Source organism: Pinus tabuliformis, chromosome 1_1 (genome assembly GCF_031772625.1).
Source record: "Pinus tabuliformis cultivar Carrire ecotype Pingquan chromosome 1_1, CPIR1, whole genome shotgun sequence".
In the NCBI taxonomy this organism is placed as follows: Eukaryota; Viridiplantae; Streptophyta; class Pinopsida; order Pinales; family Pinaceae; genus Pinus; species Pinus tabuliformis.
Window position 1 is genome coordinate 178231167 of NC_142297.1, and position 24056 is coordinate 178255222.

Genomic DNA, 24056 nt, shown 5'->3' on the forward strand with positions numbered 1-24056 from the left:
AATAAAACTTAAAAAAAAATAAAGTAATTTACTTTAGTGAGTAAGTTTAATCTTAGCCATTAATCTCAATTGAGGCGAGATCTAACCTCAAACGTCAATCACTTAGAGATTGGGGTTAGGATTAGGGTTTTGGCTCAATGTAAAGTTATAAAAGCGAGGCTAAAGAAAGGGAGTAAGAGACAACACCACAAGATTGAGAGTGGCATTTCAGCAAGCGTACGATGGGTCCGAGAGAGTTCATAAGGGTTGGAGATCTAGATATGCAAGATAGAGATCAGATCTATTGGTGCATATCCGGAATATTGTATTTTTTATTTTCTTAGTTGAGCCACTATCCCGGTACAGGAGCCCAAGAAGGTTCTGAGTTTTTATTAATAATGAACTGATTTGTTGGGTAGAAATATGTTTTTATTATTGTGAATATTTTTGTTAGGAACCTAGTTGTGTTTTTATTTAGTAATTTATTGCTTGAAATTCAATATTGAGTGCTAGGTTTAAGGAAGTCAAACATTGCTCCTAATATTGGCGCTGATGCAACTAGAAGTAGAGCTGTCTTTTCCTCTAACCTACACTCTAGTTTTGTTGAACAAGCATCTTGTTCTACTTTTATTGAAGAGGATGAGAATTATTATAATATGTAATTGTAATTGTCTTTAGCTTATGTTTCATTTCATTATTAGTACATATAACCTCATGTATAAAGACTGATTTTGGAATCTTGGATGTATAGCCTCATCTATAAAGGCTAATTTTTTATTTTGCATCATGTAATCATCTAATACACTTGGTTTTCCTTCTAAAATGTCATTTAAGTGTCTCATTCTTTTTCTGTTTGCGAGATTATGTGTTATTAACTTTTATATATATATATATATGATGTTACACTTCACGTTTCCATATTGGGGGTCACATTTCCAGCAGTACCTATTTTGGAAACTGAAACATTTCCACGTTTCGTGAAACTTAGATTTATTATGATCCACACCAAGATCTCAAAAGACCACATAGCATCAACATCTCCAAAATAATTTGATATCTTCCTTAGCAGGTCAAGGTATTCTGCCTCTATTGGTTGCACATACCATGAGAACATACAATTTGCAAGTCACTGCTGATTTTGAGTTCTTTAAATATATTGACAGAAAAAAGGTTTTCCAGCAACCACATTTTGTAGCATGATTTATAAAAAAAACAATGATATAACAAAATATCCTCAAGAGTGATTTGAAAATTCCCCAAAAGTGAAGAATAAGGCACCATTTGATCAATAGTGAATGTGTAAAAGCTAGTCCAGTTGTGTTTTTGTCCAAGTAAAAGCCAGTATAATGCCAGTTATGTGTGCGAGACTCTACTTCAAATACATCATTTTGCCTTGTCAAAAATGTTTTACAATGCACATTAACACTGAATTAATGTTACCATTCCCAGAAGTTTTGCAGTTTTGTGATGTCAACTCTGCAAGCCAGCATCTCAGAATTGTATAGCTTTGTAATGAACCATTAGAGATTACCATATAGCATCCATCCTAGTGATTACTACCACATGTATAGAATGGAATCACCACGGTATGTTTCTTGGTTATCGACAGTATACTGACAAAGCATTTCTTGGTACTCCCCCTTTATTAGCAGATTCTTGAATATGTGCAACCTCCACCATTCACCACAAAAAATGAAAAAATACTGAAATATGATGATCACGTCATATGAATTCTATGTCTTATTTTAGAATATTTCCGTCCAACTATTTTGCCTACTTTTCCATATCCTCAAATACTCCTGAAAACGTGTGATAAAAAAGGTAGAAATTTTTAAAGGAAAAATGGAAGAAGTACCTTTACAAACTTTGGTGTTGTACAGATCAGATACAGACGCATAACTGTGTATCTATGTCAGAATTGTTACGGAGTCTAAAGTGGGGATATGCATTTATGAATTCGGCTCGAGACATGGATAATGAAAAGGTTAACTACAAGGCAATACCAAAGGTTCCATATGCTAGTTGCTAGAGCTCCACATCTATTCCAGAATGTCCCATCCAAGCCTGTTAACCAAGTCATATAATAAAGACTGGATCCTGGAATCAAACTCCTAGCTAACCATCTGACAAGCATGCACATAGAATACATTCAGACAAACAAACCTCAAGATCGAAAATGCATCAACTTTCTTGTTTGAAATTTATAACCACTTTTACTTTGTATAGATGCAACAGTTATCTCTTTCTTCTTTCAATTTTAGATAACCCTTCTTTTCTAGAACTTATTTTCTACCCTCTAAAGGAGTAGCAATTGCTTCTTCCCATTTCTCACAGGACATGAGAGCTAACCTTAAGAAGTTTTTTGGTCTTACTTACTCATGCTCTCATGCATCTGCCTAAATGCAGGGACCAGTTCAGCCTGGATAAAAAAGTCTTTACAAATCTGGTAGAGATGAGCAATCCTCCATTTCAAGATCCATCCAGAACAATGAGTCCTAAAGCCACATACAGATTGAAAAATCTTTTGCAGTAAGAATGCAGAAGTATTAGGAAGTAGAAAAGGTAAACCCATCTCGCATAGGTAAGCCTTCAAATTTCTCTTCACAGAAATGGAATTACCATATATGGTGTTTCCAATTACTAATGCAACCAGCTTTCGAGATTCTAGGACACCCTGCAGGGAAGCATCCTACAGAACAAATAAATATTGTTTAGCCCAAGGTTGGATAATTCTTCAAAGCAAAGTGCACAGAACACACAGTCAGTATTACAATCAATAGTTACAACATGTTTTATAGTTAATAAATCCTTGTTTCCTTGAAGAAACAATCAGGAAAAGGATTCACATTTAGAGGAAGGAACGGATCCTCAGTTCAGTATCAAGGCTAGGAATATAATATAGGATGGAAGCTACCTGCATATGGTCCATCCACATTGTATGTCCAACCAGTGCTGCATTTGCAGAAAGCGTCCAGATCTCAGTACCACAGTTCTTATCCTCAATCCTAAATTGCAACATGACTGTTTTATTCAAGCATTCTAAACAGCAGGAAACAAACCCAGCCTCCATTCACATGGCATAAAATTACAGGCATATCAAAACTGAAAATTATGACACTCTCAAACGAGTGCCATGCTGTACCTGGCAGGTTGGCATTAATTCTTGGGAACTTTTGACTTATGAATCATTCTATTCAACATCTCAAACAGCCACTGCGGTTTCTCAAAGTAGTGACACCAATTTCCAAATTCAGACTCCAGACAAGGATAATGAAAAGGTTAACCACACGCTGACCATGAGCCTATACGAAAGGTTCCACATGCTGATCGCTAGAGCTCCACATCTACTTGAAGTTGAGGATGTTCTGTCTAAGCCTATTGACTAAGTCATATAAAGACTGGATCTGGCAATCAACCCCTTGCTAACCATCTGGCGAGTGTGCACATAGAAGATATTAACAAACCAATCTTGAGATACAAAATTGTCTCAACATTGTTGTTTGACATCTATAGCCACTTACTTTGAAGATGCGACAGTTATCTCTTTCTTCTCTTTGATTGTGGATAATGCTTCCTCTTTTCTAGAACTTTTTTTCTACCCTCTAAATCAGCAGCAATTGCTTTTTCCCGTTTCTCACTGGACATGAGGGCTAACCTTGAGAATTTTTTTGGTCTTACTTCCCCCATGCTCTGGCGTATCTGCCTAAATGCAGGGACTAGTTCAGCCCGCATAAAAGAACCTTTGTAAATCTGCATAGAGTTACAGTCTGGCAGAGATGAGCAATCCTTGAGTTCAAGATCCGCACAGAAAGGTGAGTCCTTGAGCCACATACGAAGTGAATGACCTTTTGCAACAAGAGTGCCAGATTGAGTATTAGAAGGTAGAAAAGGTGAACCCATTTCCCATAGGTAAGCCTTCAATGTCTTATTCACTGAAATGGCATTACTGTATATGGTGCTTCCAGTCACTAATGTAACCAACTTTGGAGATTCTGGGATACCCTGCAGGGAAGCATCCTGTAGAGAAAATTGATTTTGGTTAGCCTAAGGATGGTTAAGTCCTCAAAGCAGAGTACACAGTACACATCACAGCTAGTATTATGATCAATATTTATAAAATGTTTTTAGTCATCAATAAATCCTTGTTTCCCAGATGAAAATAGTCAGTAAAATCATTCATATTCAAGACAGAACTGGATCTTCAGTTTGACAACTAGGCTACGAATAGAATATCAGATAGAAGCTACCTGCATATGATCCATCCACAATGTAACTCCAACCAGTGCTGCACCTGCAGAAAGCCTCTGGAAATCAGCGCACCAGTTCTTATCTTCCACCCTACATTGCAACAAGAAAGTGTTTTATAATTTATTCAAGCACTCTAAACAGCAGGAAACAAATCCAGCTTCCATTCACATGGCATAAGATTACATGCATATCCAAACTGAAAAGCGTGATAATTACTCTCAAGCTTCTGCCATGGTGTACCTTGAAGGATAGCAGGAATTATCTTTTGACTTGTTGACAACATATGTGTCAACAATTCCAGGAAGCAGAGTGCCTGTCAAGAGGCTATTTTTTTTTTCCAAATCATCGTCATCATCCAGCTTCCAATTTCATCATTGTAGTCCCAATTTCTGCTTTTATATTGTAAATGATTCTAGTATAACTATTAAGCTATGCAATAACACCTAGGTAAGCCTATGATTTTTGTCAAAGGATTTCATCTTAAGGAGTTTTTTAACCTCCCCAAATTATGTATGTTTGTAAACACGGATAATCGGCAGAGTTTTTCTCCTAGAGACACCCCAAAGCTAGGGTGGAATTTGTTGACAAGGTCTTAGGTGAGTCCTAATGTTTATCGAGTCTATATTCCTGTCAAAGAATTGGGTAATGTCTTGAGGGTCTATGTCAAATGTGTATTTCCTCTTCTAAGGGTTGAATTAAATTGTAATATCTTGTAAAAATATTTTAGTGCATGGTTACTCATAATTAAACACCATGGCTAAAAATATTTGAGGGTGGAAAAAATAATCAATCTCCCCTGGAGTCAATTAATTAATTGTTCTGACAAAAATAAATAAAAATCCTCAGCGAAAAAATTAATTAAAAGTGTCAAAAATTAAATAAAATGCCCTCCAAGTGGAAATCCATCAAAACATTCGTGGGTCAAGGAAAAGTCAAATTTTGGAGCCCACCCATTGAAGGAAAATAGAATTTTTAAGAAGAATCGACCCCCAGAACCATGGAGGTTAAGTCAAAATTAATTTTTTGAGGATAAAGTCCAAAATATTAATTTTTGGATTTATTAAAAAAAATGTGAGAAATTCGAATTTTTCATCAAAAATAAGGATAAAATTCAAATTTTGACTGAAATCAAAGATCAACAATGGAGATTTAAATATTTTCAATGGCCAAGATTATTTTGACAAGGATCAAGCCAATGTAACGACCAAAAGTCGTATACACAGCGAAAATATTTAAACTACTTCAAAGACATAAATGTCCATTGTAAGACATGTAATTGTATTTTGATTATTTATATTGAATTGATGTAAGATATGAGATGATTACAAATGAGAACGAGGGCATACTTATATACCCTAGGCAGGTGTCTTTCATGAATGGTCATGTCTCTAAGACATGCCGCTTCATTACTAACTAATTAACCATTAGTTAATTAATTATTATTTATCATTATTATATTTATATTTATATTTATTATTTTTTCTAAGAATTATATTCATAACATTGTCTCTCTCTTCAAAAAGCTTTTGTCCTCAAAGCTTACTGAGAATATCTTCTCGTCTCTAAACTTTCATCTTTGTTGACACGAGATGATACGATGCTCTGAGTGATAGACAAAATTGTCGTACTAAAAACAGATCAAACCATCCTAGATTAATCTTCTGTGGAACCTTCTGAATTCTAGAAATTTGTGATGAATAGTTATCGTAGGACTGGATTCTACAAACTTTAGTATTCTTCGGAACATAAATTTGTCATTCATGTTCTTAGTGGTACTGGTACGTAGATTGATTGGAAAATTTGCTCTTGTGATTGAGATGTCGATAAATAGTTCTTCTGGTTGGAATTTCCTTTATCATGTTAGTGGTTGCTTCCTGATTTCCTTCAGGGGTTGTTGTTGTTGAGTTGGCTATTGAATCATCCTTTGGAATGTCCGTCGTTTGAACTGCAACTTCTGCATGTGTCTTCACTTCAGTAAGTTTATCCTCTACTTGAGTTACGATTTTCACTGGATCGGTATTTGTTTCTTTATCTTCAACTTGGACTGAAACGACTGGAGGCTTCGATACTACTTCTTGAAGTTGCTCTAATTTGTCATTTAGTGATTTTTTGTCACTTTTAAGCTTTTTTATTTGCTTAAGTAAGGCTTGGTTATGATTCTTTAGACGTGAAAGTTCGCCATTTTCTGAATCGTTGACTTTGTCTTTAGTATCTTTCTCTTTATCTTTTAAATTTTTTATGTGCTCTAATAATTTTTTATGAAGGGTTTTTAGGCACAAATTTTCTTTTCTTTTTTCTTTTTTTTCAGATAGATTCTCCTTTAGTTCCTTATCAGAACTTTCATTTTCTAGTTTTAGTCTTTGTTTCTTAACCTTGGACATTTTTATCTGTCAAAATAATTTCTCATTGTGGTCCCTTAGACGTCAAATTTCTTTGTTGCCTTCTGTTGATTTTTCATGAAATTCATCTTCAAGATCTTTATATTTCTTCTCTGATGCTTCATTCTTTAGTTGAAGTTTTGTGATTTCTTCCTTCAATCATTTTATTTGCATCTGCTCATTGTCTTGATGTTTTTTTATACTAAATAATCTTCCACACCTTGGACAACATAAATTGCACTTTTTTTAATATATATATATATATATAATTTTGTCTAAACAACTTGGACATTTAGTCCAGAATAGTGGTTGTTGTATGAAACTCATCTTGACTACTTCCTTCATTATTTTCGAATTAGGTTCCATTTTTCTTGACTTGATAACCTTCCTTGGTAATTTTATTTTATTTTTTTAACCTTTTTTTTCCTTCTATATATATATATATATATATATATATATATAGATCAATGTTTTAAGACTCCGACTCCGACTCCGAAACGGTAATGACTCGGCCGGCTCGATTTCAATGACTCGGTCGTTGTAAAAAATGCATTAAATATTTATTTTTTTATAAAAAAACATAATTTTAAAGATTTTAAACATAATTTTAAAGATTTTCATTCATGTTTCCAAACACACAGCATTATAATATAGATGGAAGACAACATATGATCAAATTAGGCTCATGAACCAATCCATTATATCAAAATGGTACCCAATGGCAATACATAGTCAACTGTCATACATGATCGAAGACTCAAAACAAAAAAAACATAACCAAGGAGGCTAGAAATGGCCTCTACAACAAAAGTAAATTGTGACGGTGACCAGACTCTAGTACTAGTACTACAGTACTACTGGCTAGTAGCTATTGTCAGAGGAGCCAAGATCATGTCGATCAATCTCTGGATCATCATCATCAGAGTCAGACAGGGGGCCCCATGGCTCCTCATCATCATCATCATCCCCAACTGCAACTGTAGAAGTGGTACCACTAGCAGGTTGTGCAACTGCAACAGATGCAAGCTGAGATAGAGTAGATATGTAATTGCACTTCTGTCGTGGCTGAGCAGAGGAAGCACCTACAACTGGAGTCCTTGTTGGCTGTGAGACTGGGGCTGGTGGATTGGGATCTGCATTCAACTGAACAGGCTGAAGTTGAACATGTTCAAGTTCAACTGATGTCTCCATATCTAAATCTAAATCAAGATCCTCATCAGGATCAAACTCTGCTGGACAACTCTCCACTACCCAATCTGATGTTGGATCAATGTCTTCCAACACAATGGGATCTGAATCAGGTCTTTTGTTCAGCAAATGGTTTCGTCTGAGCCGAAGGTTGTATTGGACATAAACTAGATCATTTAACCGTTTTTTATCCAAACGGTTTCTCTTCTTTGTGTGAATCCTCTCAAGGACAGCCCAATTGCGCTCACACCCAGATGCACTGCAAGTTTGACTCAAAATACGAATTGCAAACCTTTGCAATTCAGGACAATGGCCACCAAAGGCCTCCCACCATTGTGCTGCAAAAAACATAGGAGTGTAATGAGTTAGCTCAACAAAATTACAAATTATATCTAACTTTCAAATTATAAACGATTTAACAAACTTTAAAAAAAAAAAGTAAAACTATTAAGAATTTGAAAATTGAAATTTTTGTTTACCTGGCTCATCTGCTTCTCTTGCAATCTTTGCTAGGTTCTTCCCAAAGGTACCTGTTGCATTGCTGAAGATATTGGCCTGTCGGTGTATCTCCAGTTGATCAGACTCCAATGGGATCATGCGTTCAATGCAATCAACCAGTCCATCTCTGACCTCCCCCCTCAAAGCTCCTGACTCCTTAGCTTTATAATGATACCGTGGGTTCAAAAAATACCCAGCTGCATGTATAGGGCGATGGAGTTGATTGTTCCATCTTTCATCAATGATTGCCCAAATGGGCCCATACTTTGCCACTCTATCCTTGTATACCGTCTTTATTTTCTCCTTTGCTTGATCCATAGCCTCATAAATGAAGCCCATAGCCAACCTTTCCCCATCCACCAACCGCAACACCTTAACTAGTGGCTCAGCAAGCTTCACAATCGCTGCTGCCTTTCTCCAAAAAGTTTCTTCATGGACTTTCCTTTTCAATTCTTTGCCTTCTGGTTTGTTAGACCAATTGCTTTGATTCCATTCATCACTGGAAAACATCTTTTGCAAGTTTCTATGTTGGGAAAGCATAGATTGCAATGTCAAAAAATGTGTAGCAAATCTAGTGATGGCAGGCCTGATAATATCCTTGCCCCCAGTGTGTTTCCTCATGAGGCTCAAAACCAATGTATGATTGTAGATAAATTTGTTATGCTTTTGGCATGATCTATAGTGTTTTTGACCCAATCTAATTTTCCAATATCCTCAAGCATGAGGTCTATGCAATGTGCAGCGCATGGGGTCCAAAAGATGGTCTTGTGTTTTTCCTCTAACAGTTTACCAGCAAGAACATAGTTAGAGGCATTATCTGTGATGATTTGAACAACATTAGCCACCCCCACCTCCTCAACAACCTGATCCAATAGCTGAAACAACAAGTGGCCATCTTTTATCTTATTAGATGCATCAACTGATTTTAAAAACATCGTTCCCTGTGGGCAGAAGACAAGAAAGTTTATGATGGTACGGTTTCTTTGATCAGTCCATCCATCTGACATGATGGTACACCCTGTTCTTGCCCATGAGTCCCTGAACTCTTGCAAATACTCATTAATGGATTGAATTTCTTTCTGCAAACGAACCCCCCTTAGCTCATGCATAGTAGGGCCTTTGAAGCCTTTTCCAGCAGCATGTATGGCATCAAACATAGGCTCATAATATGGTGAACGAGCAGCATTAAAGGGGATATCAGCATCATACCACCATCTAGCTATGTAATCACAAGCAGTCTCCCTCAATTCTTTCTTCCAATGGTCATCTAAAGTGGGCTGCATTTGAGTTTTAATAACTTCAGGACCATGTGCATCTGATGGAGAGGAGGGAGTGAGATAACTTTTGATAGTCACATCACCCTTTTTCATTGACATTCTACCCTTTCCCTTATCTTGAACAGAACCAAAAGAGGGAGGAACATATCAGAAAGGGTTGGATGTATCAGTTTGAGGGATAGAGGAAGAACCCTCAAAATCATAATGGGGGTTGGCAGCCATCATTTTTTGTATCTCCCTCTTCCTCCCAATTTCAGCCTGTATGTCTCTTTGCCTAGCCTTATCTTCTTTAAATTTCTCAAAGCTGGCCAACAAATTCTTCCTAATCTCCCCAATTTCTAGTGAGGTACATGGGGTAATTTGGCCTCTAATCCCTGCCAAGTGTTGTTTCAGCCTATTAATGCCCCCAGGACCTTCCTTAATTTTCCTATGGCAAAATTTGCATTGCATTTGACTATCAACCATTTCAACATATGCCCAAGCAGGATCTCTTGCTCTAGGTGCCATTTTTTGACTAGGAAATGAAAGCAAACAATCTGAAAATGAAAAAAAAAAAAAACCTTGATTCAATGTTCATTTATTTGACAAAAAACACTCTAAGATTTCTAGATATGCACCTAAAATTTACTAAGCAAAAACAGATTTATAGAGGTGAAAAAAAATACCTCCAGGCATAAACTGCCTCCTCAAGCTTGCTCCAAGAATCAGCTCCTCAATGCTGCTCCAAATGGCTGCCCAAGAAGCTCCTCACTCCAGCTACAATGCTCCTCCAAGACTCCTCACTGCTGCTCCAAAACAAGCTCAAGAACTGCTCACTAACTCTCAAAGAAGACTCTCACTCAAATGCATAAGATTGCTGTGAGTGAATGAGAGCACTTGGGTGTGTTAAATAGGGTTTGGGGGGGGAAATGGACCCCAAAAATCATTTAGCAAATTCATAGACCTATTTGGAGTCCAAACCAACCAAAAAACCATTTAAAAATCCATTAAAGTTTTATAAATCCGTTGTTTGACGTGTTGCTGGGCGGTTTCATGTGACTCGGCCGAGTCATATCGGAAACGGCCGAGTTGGCCGAGTCACCCATGACTCGGCCAACTGAACCGTTTCCATGGCCGGGTCATAACTTGGGTCAATAACTCGGATCAACCAGGCCGTTTCTGTTTCGAAACGGCCGTTTCTTAAAACAATGATATAGATAGATATAGATAATCTCAACAATTGTTCTTTTTATCTTAAACTCTCTTCTTTTTTTTATAATTTTTTTTAATGTTTTTTCTTTCTTTTTACTTTAGTTTTTTATAAACTTTTTTTTTCTATATATATTTATAATCTTCTTTTTTTTCTTTTTGAAAAGTTACAACCCTAGTGAAACGTGGCTATTCACCTCTTTGAGGTATAATACAAATATATTTCTACTTATGTGTCTTTGACTTGGTTAATTTTCTCCACGTAAAAAGTAAAACTTATGTTAAAATTGGCAACTAGGGCCAAATTCCACCTTGGGACAGCTCATATGATGGAGATGATTATTGCATTGGATTCCTCTTTTCGAGAGGTCCAAGTTTGATATAAAGATCATCTTATTCGGACAAACAGAAGTGGAATTTTGAATATATTCTCTCTCATGCACAAATTGTTAAGGTTGACCTCAGCGTAATGTAGGCTCATGAAGCCCAATAGATGTGTCCTTTCACCCTTGTCGAATTGTATAAATAGGAGTGACCTCTCTCCTCATTTGGACATCACTCAATCATCATTTTGTCTCTCTCCAAATCTGATTGGTACAAACAGCGTGAAGATCAACCCTCTCTCTCTCACACGTGTGGATGGAAGGATGAATTTCTAGGTCAGATTGCAAGTCGAATTTCAGAGTTTCAAGACAGCATTGACCAAGGCTTCTTTGACCAAGTTTGACTGAGTTTTCAGGGGCAGAATTTCGCTCTCTTGAGGCCGCATTTATTGGCACAAAAACCAAGGTGTTGGGGGCTGTTTGACCAGCGTTGACTTTTGTTTTGAACACAGAAAATCACAACAGATTTTCTCTCTCCTTTGAATGGGTTTGACCGAACTGTTTTGGGCAGCGTTTGACCTCCTCTTCAAGGCGATTTTGACCAAGGAGGACCGAGCTGCATTAGTGAAGTATCGCTGCTATTTTGACCACTGTTGACTTTCTGGTTAGGGCTAAAATTGACTGTAGAATTTTTCAAGGCTGATTTGAGAGTGTATTGGGCAAATGACTTTGATTTTTGTACTCTCTCTCTCTTTGTTAAACTACTGAATAATAATAAGAAGATTTGATCAAAGGGTTTTCCCCACATTGGGCTTTTTTCCTTGCATCCGCCAAATCTGGTGTCCTCTTGGCTTGGCTTGTTTTCTGCATATGTTTTTATGTTCTACTTCTAACTGCATTTACTATCAATGTGATTAAGTTAATGTCACTGCTACTGGAAATATTTGGAAATTGTCTTTGGGCTACTAAAAGAACATTGAAGTAAACTGTGCTACGCATAGAACATACAATTGTTATCTAAAATTAACATGGAATCAGAGCTCAGGTGAAGACAAAGCCCAAGCAAGAGTGAGGAAAAGCCATCACTAAAGGAAGTTGTTGGACAAGAACTTGGAACTAGTCCCAATGACGACTGCTTCTTACTTCAAATCCGAGAACAAGCTTAAGGACAACTCCGACTATCATGCATGGAAGATGTCTCCAGATTTGACTTTGGAAGAAAATGATGCTATGGACTATGTCAAAGGAAGAGTAATGGAGCCTCCTTCAAATGCATCTGCTGCTGCACAAACAAAGTACAAGAAAGGTGAGGTTAAAGCTAAGAAAATTATTGTTGACTCTTTTCACAAGCCTTTGGTTGCCTATATTTCTAAGTTGGAAACATCTAAGGAGATGTATAACAAGCTGATTGGGACATTCAAAGTAAATAATGCAAATCAAACTCCCTTTCTCAAGAACAAGTTGAAAGATATCAAGATGGATAGAGGAGAATACATTCAATCCTACTTCATGAGGATTACCGAGATCAAGAATGATCTCTGTTGTCGCACAGATTGTCACGACAACGCTCAGACCGGGGGCTGTCACCTTGATCCCTGATCTCTCCGTTTAAGCCTGTTTCCCGCGGCTAAGGGGGGTAAACCCTATAGGAAAAATGGATGACCAACTGTGAACCAGTTGGGTTGGGAGACACGAAGGGAAACCAGCACTAAATTGATTTTATTAAATTAATAGACCAGTGCCTTATAGAGTTAATGACTGAATGATTATTTACCAAATGCTTACAGAAATATGAGCTCATTAACAATCAAATAAACAAAAGTTAACCTTTTGCCAAATGCGAGATAATCAATAAATGCTTAATGGCTTAATGATACTCCAGAAATTAAAATTTCGAAAGATAAAGTGCGTTAAACAACCACGTAATTTCAAATGCTAACCAGATATCACTTTTACATAGCTAACTTCAAATGAACATTAAGTGCATTTAGCTATAGGAAAATACCACAAAAGATGAATTTTCAATTTATTTTTTTTTATATCAAGCTTTTTCAAAATATTTTTTAATTTTTATATTTTTAAATATTTTTATTTTTTTTATTTTCTAAGAATAAAACAAACTAAAATCTTAATAAAACTTAAAACTATTCTAAATTAAACTAAACTAAATAAAACTTAAAATTATTAAAATCTATTCCTAAAATCAAATAAATCTAAACAAAATATGAAGAAAATTTTTTATGATTTTTTTATTTTTTATTTTATTTTATTTTATTTTTTATTTTTATGATCTTAAAATTCTAGATTTAAAATCAAAAAAATAGAACAAAGCTAGAAACTTAAGTATCTAAAATTAAAGAAACTGATCTAAACTAAGAACTAAAATTAACCCTTTTTTATTTTTATGAATTTTTTATAACTAAAACATAAAACAAAACTAAACTGAATAATAAAAAAAAAAAAAAAAAGATTAAACTACAATAAACGTAAACCAAAAATATATCAGAAACTAAGTAAAAAAGGAAAATCAAATTTATTTATTTTTTTAAACAAAATTAAATCTAACTTAATCAAAATCTAAAACTGAAGCGGAAACCCTTTTTTATGATTTTTTTTAATTTAATTTTTATAGCTTTAAAATTTTAAATGAAAGAGCTAAAATCTAAGACTATGTAACAAAGAAAAATGATTAGATCTAAATCCTAACTAAACAAAGTTACGCTGAGATAAAAATAGACCAAAAAACAAAAAACAGCTAATACTAAACCACGCATCATAAAATACCTACGCTAAACCTATCTCGAATGTGCAAAAGAAAAAATCGTGTTTCAATGCGCAGCTACCGGTGGAATGAAACTTGACGGCGGAAAGGAATAGCAGGCCTCCCGATGAATAGCAGTCGATGGAGGGTTTAGCTTATGCAAGCTGGAGAATGTACACAGCGAGGAGCACGCAGAGGTTATGGCAGCTTGATGGGTTCGAAGCAAAGATGAACAGATCTAAGGTGGCTGCATAAGGGTGCTTGATGACAGGAAAAACAGTTGCGGATAGCTGCGATTAAAAGTTACGTAGACCTAGCAGGGAGCAGCGTGGGAATGACAACGGTTTGGATGGCTGTGCGATGGATTAGGAAATGCGTGGAAGGAAAGGTTGTTACTGCGGGCAGAGAAAGGCATAATATGGTGAGCAGCGAAGGGTAAAAGAGATCCACGCAGATTTGGACGTCCAGATTACACGAAGACTTGCGTGAACAGAGAGAAGGACGACGCTGTTGGAAGGAAGCACGCAGGCAATGAAGTATTAAAGGTTTCGAAGGCCACCGATGAGAGGAGTATGCGGCTGCAAGGATGAGATGGAGTAGGACTGTGTGAGGCAGCTTGGAGAAAGTTAGGTGAGCGAAGGGAGAAGAATGGGGCACGCTGTTTAAACAATGGAATGGCAAATGAGGTATGAAGCTGTGATGGGAGATTTGAGAGCACCACGTGAGGAAGGGAAGGGAGTACGCAGGTGGAAGTGGTAGAATAAAGGGGGAAGGAGCTTCCGTATGGAGTGAGAAAAAGTGTGTGGAAAAAACAACACACTTGCAAAGGAGGATGTGAGGAGCTGATGAGGGCTGCACAGTTTGCCCTTTAAAAAAAAAATCAAAATCCTCCTGTAATACAATAAATCCTGAGCAACACTAGATAGCTGATCAAACCCTCAAAACGTTTCAGAAAAACCCTGCAAACTCTACAGCAAACTTTAAATTGCCTTATATTCAGATTTGTCTTTTGAAAACCCCGAAAAAAAAAATAAATAAATAAAATTAAGATTTGCACCTGCAACCTGCAATGGCAAAAACAGAACACCGGGAAGTGAAATGTGCAAGAAAGAAAATTGAAAACCCTAAAACCCAGCTAAAAAATTTACAGTATTTACATATTTTCGACTCTTTATCAGCCATATTTGTCAATAATCCACAGTAATATTTTCAAAATATAAGTTTAATGTGAAATACTTCAGAAAACCCTGCATGCATTCATAAAAAATTTCAGATGATAAGCCCGGAATTAAAACTAGCTGGGCTTTTTCAGGAAATGCAATACGGGAGTTGGTTGGTTCAGCCGAGAACTTCCCCTAACGCCCGGTAAACTCAAAACTAAGATTTCTTGCACAGCTTAGAATCAACCATTAACATAGAGAGAAAAACGATTGTGAAATCCAAATCAAATGGAGATACCTGCCATTATATTTCAGGATGTAAACTATCATTCAATCCCTAGAGATCAGACAAGATACCTGTGCCTGAATCAATCTTCATCAAGCTAAAATCAATCGCTGAAAATAAAATTATGCAGAAACATAAAACATCTTACAGCATTTCGAGAAGAGTAACACCAGCAAGATTTCAACTCCAAAGTCTTTCTTTATTGCACAAAAAATGACTACAAGAGAGCTTTCTTGAGCACCAGACTCTCAGATCTAATCTGATCTCAAATGACCCCTAACACTCTATTTAAAGGAAAAATCCCCAACAGCCAGTTCGAGTGATCCATGTCAAACTAATCTCGAACATCGATGAGGATCAAGATTTCTTTTAATCTCATCTGTTGAATTTTTAAATGCGTTTTAATATATTAAAAAATTAAAATTCTGCATTTATTTACTCAAAAATTTGACTTATTATTATTTTATTATTTTTTAATTTTTTAATTTATTTTTTAAATTTTATTTTATTTTATTTTTTATTTTTTTAATTATTTTTTTTAATTTTTAAATTTTATTACTATTTTTATCTATTTTTTAATTAATTAATTTTTTCAATCTTTTAATTTTTATTTTTGGATCCTCGAACTTAACCTTTGGAAAAATCACCTAGGACCTAGGACTTAGGACTTATGAGGGGATTAAAACATTTTCTAACCCTCAAGACACTTTACATCATGACTTTTACAACTTTACATCTCAAGGGGGAAAACCCATTTGACATAGACACTCATAAACTACCCAGTTCTACGACACAACCATAATCTAGCAGATTAACACACTACGATTCCTCTAAGATTCTAATGACAAAATTCATTCCGGCTTTGGGGTTAGGCTGAAGGAAAACTCTGCTGATCATGGATCGGTGAGACAAAAAACCTTCCAGAACATAGATTATCACTAGAAAATTAGGTCCACCTAGGCAATTTACATACATGACTCATATTTGCTAAGATTATTTACAATTCACACATGCAGACTGGGTTTACAACATAGTATGATCAAGTTGACGATGATTGTCGAATGGCACGGCCATGTTGATTAAGCGCTATCCCTTTTGCGGAAAAAAGGAGGTGTACTGCTATGGGAAGTTGACACGTCGTGGTCAACAATCTCATACCTCTTGGAGAAGTTATTGGTGACAGGGAGCTTGCTGTCATTGCACTTGGAGGCCTTACAAGAGAATGGGATGTGTTTAACACTACCATCCTCAGCAATGACAAGATTCTGGGATTTGATGAACTATTGGCTAGATGCACTCAAGATAAGGATGATGGAGAGAGACAAGCCCTCAAATGGAAACAATCCTACCGCCTTCTCCACTCATGCTAAAAGGAAGAACAATGTTGGTCCAAGAAGACAAGGTCAAGGGTTCAAGCCAGGAAGAAAAGGAAGATTCTTCAAATGCAACAGGTTTGGCCACTTCGCTAGAAAGTGTCTTCACAAGAAGGATACTCCAAGAGATGATGACAACAATAACAACAACTACAAAGGCAATGGCAATCAAAGCAACAACGGGTTTAACAATAAAGTAAAGAGGAATTTTCTCACTGCTCGATGTGGAAATGGTCGTCCTCCCAAGAAGTCGAGAAACTCCAAGTATGAAGAAGTTAATGTTGTAGAAAAGCAAAAAGAATTTTATCTTATTTCCGCACTTACCACTGCCTCTCCTCTGGATACATTGGATCATTGGTTGATTGATAGTGGTGCCTCAAGGCACTTCATTGGGTACAAGGAGGGCCTCTCAAACTTGATTGAAAAGAAGACTAATATGGAGATTATACTTGGGGATAATGCCACTTATCCCATAAAAGAAACGGGATTGTTACTCTTCACTTAAATCAAGGTCAAACCCTTCATTTACAAGAAGTGTTGTATGTACCTGGTCTCTATTTCTGCGATGGAAGATATAGGTTTCAAAGTGGCATTCGTTGATGAGAAGGTTCATGTTTGGCAAAGGAACCAGAAAGATGCATTCACTCTTGGATTTAGAGGTGAAGGTCTCTATCAGGTTGGAGGAAGTCCGTTGGGAACAATGACTTGGATACTTCTCTTCAATCTGAATTATGGCAATGAAGATTTGCTCACCTTCATTACAAAGCCTTACCTGATGTAAGGAAGATGGTTACAGGGATGCCTGAATTCAACTTAGATCATTAAGGAGTTTTTCAAGGTTGTGCAAGGGGACCATTCCCCTCAAGTCAAATTCAAACTACCGATATTCTTCAATTGGTCCATTCTGATCTATCAGGTATGTTGCTCGTAACATCTTTGGGTGGATATTTGTACTATGCATTTTTTGTGGATGACTTCTCTCGCAAAACATGGGTCTATATCTTGAAGAAGAAGGACGAAGTGTTCAAATGATTTCGCTCTTTCAAAGCCTTAGTCAGGAATCGAGCAGGGAAGAAGATCAAAATATTGAGGACCGATAATGGGACTGAATATGAGTCAAACGAATTCAATGAATATTGTAAAGAAGCTAGCATTAAGACGGAGACCACTACTATATATATTCCTGAGCAAAATGGAGTTGTCGAAAAGAAGAATCGAACTATCATAGAAGCCACATGTGCCATGCTTCATGACCAAGGTCTACCAAAGTTCTTATGGGGAGAAGCTGCCAACACGGATGTGTATGTCCAAAATAGATGCATGCATCAAGCATTGGACTTCAAGACACTCGAAGAAGTTTTCACCGGTAAGAAACCTAATGTTTCTCATTTTAGAATTTTTGGTTGTCCTGTATATTGTCATGAAAGATTCAATGGAGAAAATAAACAAGGACAAGATTCAATGGCCTCCTCATCTTAATTCAAATCTGATGACAAACTCAATGATAAGTCTGATATCATGCATGGAAGATGTCCCTTGAATTAACTTTGGAAGAGCATGATGCTATGGACTATGTGCAGAGAAAGATTGTTGAACCTCCTTCAAATGCATCAGCTGCTGCTAAGACAAAGTACAAGAAAGGTGAGGTCAAAGCCAAGAAGATCATCAGAGATTTTATTCACAAGCATTTAGTTGCTTACATCTTCGATCTGGGCACATCTAAGGAGATGTATGACAAGTTGGTTAGCATGTTTAAAGCTAGCAATGCAAACCAAGTCCTCTTTCTCAAGAACAAGTTGAAGGACATAAAGAAGGGAAGAGGAGAAGATATCCAATCCTACTTCATGAAGATTACCGAAATCAAAAATGATCTTTTATCCACTGGAAAAGTTATATCTGACAGGGAGCTCACTCTCATTGCTCGTGGAGGTCTCCCTCGTGAATGGGATGTATTCAACACTACTACCCTCAACAATGATCGGATTCTAGGTTTTGATGAATTGTTGACTAGATGTACTCAATAAGAGACAAGGATGATGGAGAGAGACATGTCATCAAATAGGAATGATCCTATTGCATTCTCCGCTCATGCTAAAAATAAGAACAATGCAGGTTCAAAGAAGCAAGGTCAAGGAATACAGGGATTCAAAGATGGAAGAAAGGGAAGATGTTTCAATTGTAACAGGTTTGGCCACTATGCTAGGGAGTGTCCTAATAAAAGGGATACACCTCGGGATGATGATAACAACAACAACCGCAACAATTTCAAGGGCAACAACAATCAAAGGAATGGTAGGTTCAACAACAAAGGAAAAAGGAATGCTCCCGCTACTCAATATGGAAATGGTCGGCCTCCCAAAAGATCAAGAAACTCCAGATATGATGAATCTAATGTTGTATATAACAAGCAAAAAGAATTTTATCTTATATCTTCCCTCTCTACTGCATCTTCATTGAATACCTTGGATAATTGGTTGATTGATAGTGGTGCCTCAAGACACTTTACTGGGTATAAGGAAGCTCCTTCAAATTTGATAGAAAAGGATACAAATTTGGAAATCATTCTTGGAGACAATGCCACTTATCCCGTGAAAGGCGCTGGGAATGTTACTCTTCAATTGAATCAAGGCAACATCATTCATCTACAAGATGTACTATATGTACCCGATCTAAAGAAGAACCTAATATCTATCTCGGTGATGGAGGACAATGGATTCAAGGTGGAATTCATTAATGAAAAGGTACGTGTTTGGAAAAGAAATTTCAAAGAAGCATTCACTTTTGGATTCAGGGTTGACAGCGTATATCAAGTTGGAGGAAGTCCACTAGGAGCTATGTCTTGCAACACATCTCTTCAATCTGAATTATGGCATCAAAGGTTTACTCATCTTCATTATAAGGCTTTACCTGATGCAAGGAAGATGGTGATAGGTATGCCTGAATTTAAAGTAGAACATGAAGGTGTTTGTCAGGGTTGTGTCGAAGGAAAACATACAAGAGGACCATTCCCCTTAAGTGATAGCAATACTACTGACATTTTGCAATTGGTTCATTATGATCTGGTATGTTGCCCGTGACGTCTTTGGGAGGATATTTGTATTATGTTATCTTTGTGGATGACTTCTCTCGCAAAACTTGGATTTATTTCTTGAAGAAGAAGGACGAAATGTTCCAGTGGTTCCGTTATTTCAAAACCTTGGTTGAAATCAAATAGGGAAGAAAATCAAAATATTGAAGACCGATAATGGAACCAAATATGAATCAAATGAGTTCAATGACTATCGTAGAGAAGTTGGCATTAAGAGGGAGACTACTGCTGCATATACTCCTGAGCAAAATGGAGTTGTTGAAAGAAATGATCGTTCCATTATAGAAGCCACCCGTGTCATGCTTCATGATCAAGGTCTTCCGAAGTTCTTATGGGGAGAAGTTGCCAACACTGTCGTGTTTGTTCAAAATATATTCCCTCATCAAGCATTGGACTCCAAAATAGAAATTTTCACCGTTAAAAAATCCGTTGTTTCTCATTTTAGAATTTTTGGTAGCCCCGTGTATTTTCATGTGCCGAAAAAAAAGAGAAGCAAATTGGATGCATTTGGGATGAAAGGAACATTTGTGGGCAACAATAAAACTTCAAAGGCACATAGAATCTATGTGTTTAGTCAAAGAGAAGTGGAAATAAGTTATGATGTCACATTTGATGAAAATGATGCCCTTGGGAAGGTTAGAGACCTTCCTATTCCAAGGAAGGACAAAGAAGAAGATACAGGAAAGCAGGAAGAACCGAAGGACAAGTTGATGCCCGATGTTGAAGGACCAATGGATCCCAGTGATCCACCTGCCCATGAGCCCTCCTCCTCAAAAAGGAGACCCTCATGGCTTAGGGACAACCTCGAAGATGCCGAGAGACATATTGCACCAAGGGGGACATTTCGTGAAAGTAAGAAGCCGAATAGGTACCAAAGGTACTTAGCTGCCATGAGCACCATTGTTCAAACTCAACCTTGCACATTTGAAGAAGTCGCGAAGCATCAAGTTTGGAAGGATGCTATGAACGAAGAGTATGAGTCGATTATGAAAAACGATGTCTAGGATGTGGTCCCTAGACCCAAGAACAAATCAGTTGTCACCTCAAAATGGCTCCACAAGATCAAGCATGGAGTTGATGGAAGTGCTGAAAAGTTCAAGGCCAGGTTTGTTGCTCGAGGCTTCTCTCAAAAGGAAGGTGTGGACTATGATGAGATATTTGCACCAGTTGCCTGATATACCACCATCCATTCGATCATTGCCCTTGCTGCCTCTCAAGGATGGAATTTACATCAAATGGATGTCAAGGCCACCTTCTTGCATGGCTCACTTAAGGAGGAAGCCTATGTAGAACAACCCGAGGGGTTTGAAGTTCAAGATCGAAAGACACATGTATGTAGGTTGAAGAAAGCCCTTTTTGGGTTGAAGCAAGCTCGTCGGGCTTGGTATGAGAAAATCGACAGTTATCTGATGAAGTTGGGTTTTACAAGAAGTGAAGTTGATCCAAACCTTTACTTCAAGGTTGAAAATGATAGACCTCTCATCATGGTACTTTACGTGGACGATCTCTTTCTGACAAGTGCAGACCCTCTCATTTATCAATGCAAGAGGGAGTTGACTTCCAAATTTGAGATGAAGGACCTAGGATTGATGCACTACTTCCTAAGCTTGGAGGTCTGGCAAAAGCCAGGTGACATTTTCCTTTCCCAAGGAAAATACCTTGTGAAGCTACTTGAAAGATTTGGGATGGTGGATTGTATCTGTGACTACTCCAATGGAACTCAACTTCAAGAAGTTATGCGGAAGTGCAATTGGGCCCGATTTGGGAAATCCTTCTGAGTATTGTCAACTCATGGGGGCCCTAATGTTCTTAGTGAACTCCCATCCAAACATATGCTTTGCAGTGAACACGTTGAGTCAATTTATGGTTGAGCCTCATCACATTCATTGGATTGCTGCTAAGAATCTCTTGAGATATATGTGGGTCACAACCCACTATGGACTGAGATACACTGTTGGGAATTTGAGGCTACATGGATATACAGATGCTGACTGTGTTGGCAGTGTGGTGGATCATAAGAGCACGTCTGGGTGTTGCTTCTCTTTGGGGTTTACTTCAATATCTTGGATGAGAAGGAAGCAAAAATCAGTTGCTTTAAGCACCACCGAGGCCAAATACATTGCTGCGAGTATGGCCTGTTGTGAAGTTGTTTGGTTGAGGAAGCTCTTCAGTGAGCTATTTGAGCACGTGTTGGATACCACCGTGATCTTCTATGACAACTAGAGTGGGATTCGCCTTTCAAAGAATCTCGTGTTCCACGACCGCTCCAAGCACATTGATATCAGGTACCACTTTATCCAGGATATGGTACAACGAGGAGCAATAAGGCTCCAACACATTAAGACGGATGAGCAGGTTGCAGACATTCTCACGAAGCTTTTGGGGAAGGTCAAATTCTTAACCTTCCGAGACAGACTTAGATTCGTGGAAAGACCCTCCTATGAGGGTCCCGTATGAGTTGGACACTGAACTCTGGGAGCTCCTTAGGGCTTGGGGTACTGCTTGGAGCTATGAGTGACCATAGGGTGAGTGGTTCACCTTCCCCTAGTGGTGCGCTAGATAGAAGGTGAGTGGTTCACCTTCCCCTATGATATCCCATGATGGTTGACGTGTGTGTAGAGTGAGTGGTTCACCTTCCCCTACAATTGCAGGCACATGTATGTAGGGTGAGTGGTTCACCTTCCCCTATGATTGACATATGCATAGGATGAGTGGTTCACCTTCTCCTATGGCATATGAGCAGGATGAGTGGTTCAACTTCTCTTGTCAATGCCCCAGCACACATCCTATCCATGAAGTCCAGGACTCATGGGAAGTACCTCTCATATGGCCAGTGAGTTGGGAAATGTGGTTAGGGACCATAGCACTATCGAGGGATGCATCATGTACTGTCGCACTCCCTATGACTAGGATGCATGGTGTTCAATAACTTGATCTGGCATCAAGGACTAACTTTTGTCAGTGGAGTGGTAAGGTCTTGTGACTCACAATCGATCACTTATTCTTCATTATTACTTCACAGTTCAGTAGAGCAAAGCAGACAAAGATAAAGTGTTTAAAAAACAGAGCAGAGCAGACAGAAAATTATTAGAATAACTAAAGTGTTTAAAAAACAAGATGCTTGAATGCCAAATAAAGTTGACTCGGGAAATGAGGAATACTTGCATCTCAAAAATCATAACCAAAATCTGCTCAAACAGATTAAAAAACTTAAGGATGATAAGAAATCATTGACGAATAGGTTTCAAGAAATTGTCGCAAAGGAAGCATCAAAGTCTTCAGAGGTGACAATCCAGTTTGAGGAAAAAGGAACGAATACCAATCCAGTCAGAATCGTAACTCAAGCAAAGGATAACCCTATTGAAGTAAAGACACATGCAAAAGTTGCAGTTCAAACGATGGACATTCCAAATGATGATTCAGCTGCCAACTCAACAACAACAACACTTGAAAGAAATCAGAAAACAACCACTAACATGATAAGGGAATGTCCAAACAGAAGAACTATTTATCGGCACCTGAATCACAAGAGCAGACTTTCCAATCAATCGACTTGCCAGTATCACTCAGAACATAAACGACAAATTTATGTTCCCAGGAATACTGAAGTTTGCAGAATCTAGTCCTACAATGACTATTTATCACAAAATTTGATTCCACAAAAGATTAATCTAGGATGGTCTGATTCATTCTCAGTACGACAATTTTATATATCACTCCAAGGATCATATCAACTTGTATCGAGAAAGATGATTGTCCCGAGACGAGAAGACATTCGTAGCTAGAAAAGAGATCAAACCCTTTCATCAACAAGCTTTGAGGACAAAGCTTTTTGAATGGGAAGACAATGTTATGAACATAAAGTATGTAAAAGTAATAAATATAGATAAAAAATAATAATATATAATTAAATAATAATTAGTTAAACAAAGAAGCATGTCTCTACAGACATGACTCTTCGTGAAAGGGTACTTACTTGGCTATATATACAGGACCCTCACTCTCATTGTATCGCCATTCTTCATACATTTTTTATATAATAATATTTGTATCCTCAATGGATATTTTCATATTCCAAGTCTTCTGGAGTATTTAACTTGAAGGACGAACTTTGTTCATTTCATGGGCAAAAGCCAATACATGAGCTCTACCCCATCATCATAGCCATCACCCTGGTTCCTACAAGTTCTATGAACCTCCTTCATTATAAAGGAACCCATGATTGTCCCAACCTCTGGTGGGCAATGAACCACACTGCCTTAACAGGGGGTATTCACTGTTATATCTTATGCATCATGCTCTTACCCCT

At 37.4% G+C, this 24056-nt stretch overlaps 1 protein-coding gene across 1 annotated transcript in view; it reads right to left on the bottom strand.

Moving 5' to 3' along the window:
• Window positions 1–2567: 2567 nt before the first annotated feature.
• The window catches only part of EMB1270 (Pentatricopeptide repeat (PPR) superfamily protein), a 56521-nt gene continuing 35032 nt past the window's right edge, over window positions 2568–24056 (bottom strand). The window contains 3 exon segments of the mRNA XM_089391728.1: window positions 2568–2668; window positions 2894–3996; window positions 4227–4317. Of these exon segments, the coding sequence (XP_089247854.1) occupies window positions 3517–3996; window positions 4227–4317 (571 nt within the window). The 3' untranslated portion in view covers window positions 2568–2668; window positions 2894–3516.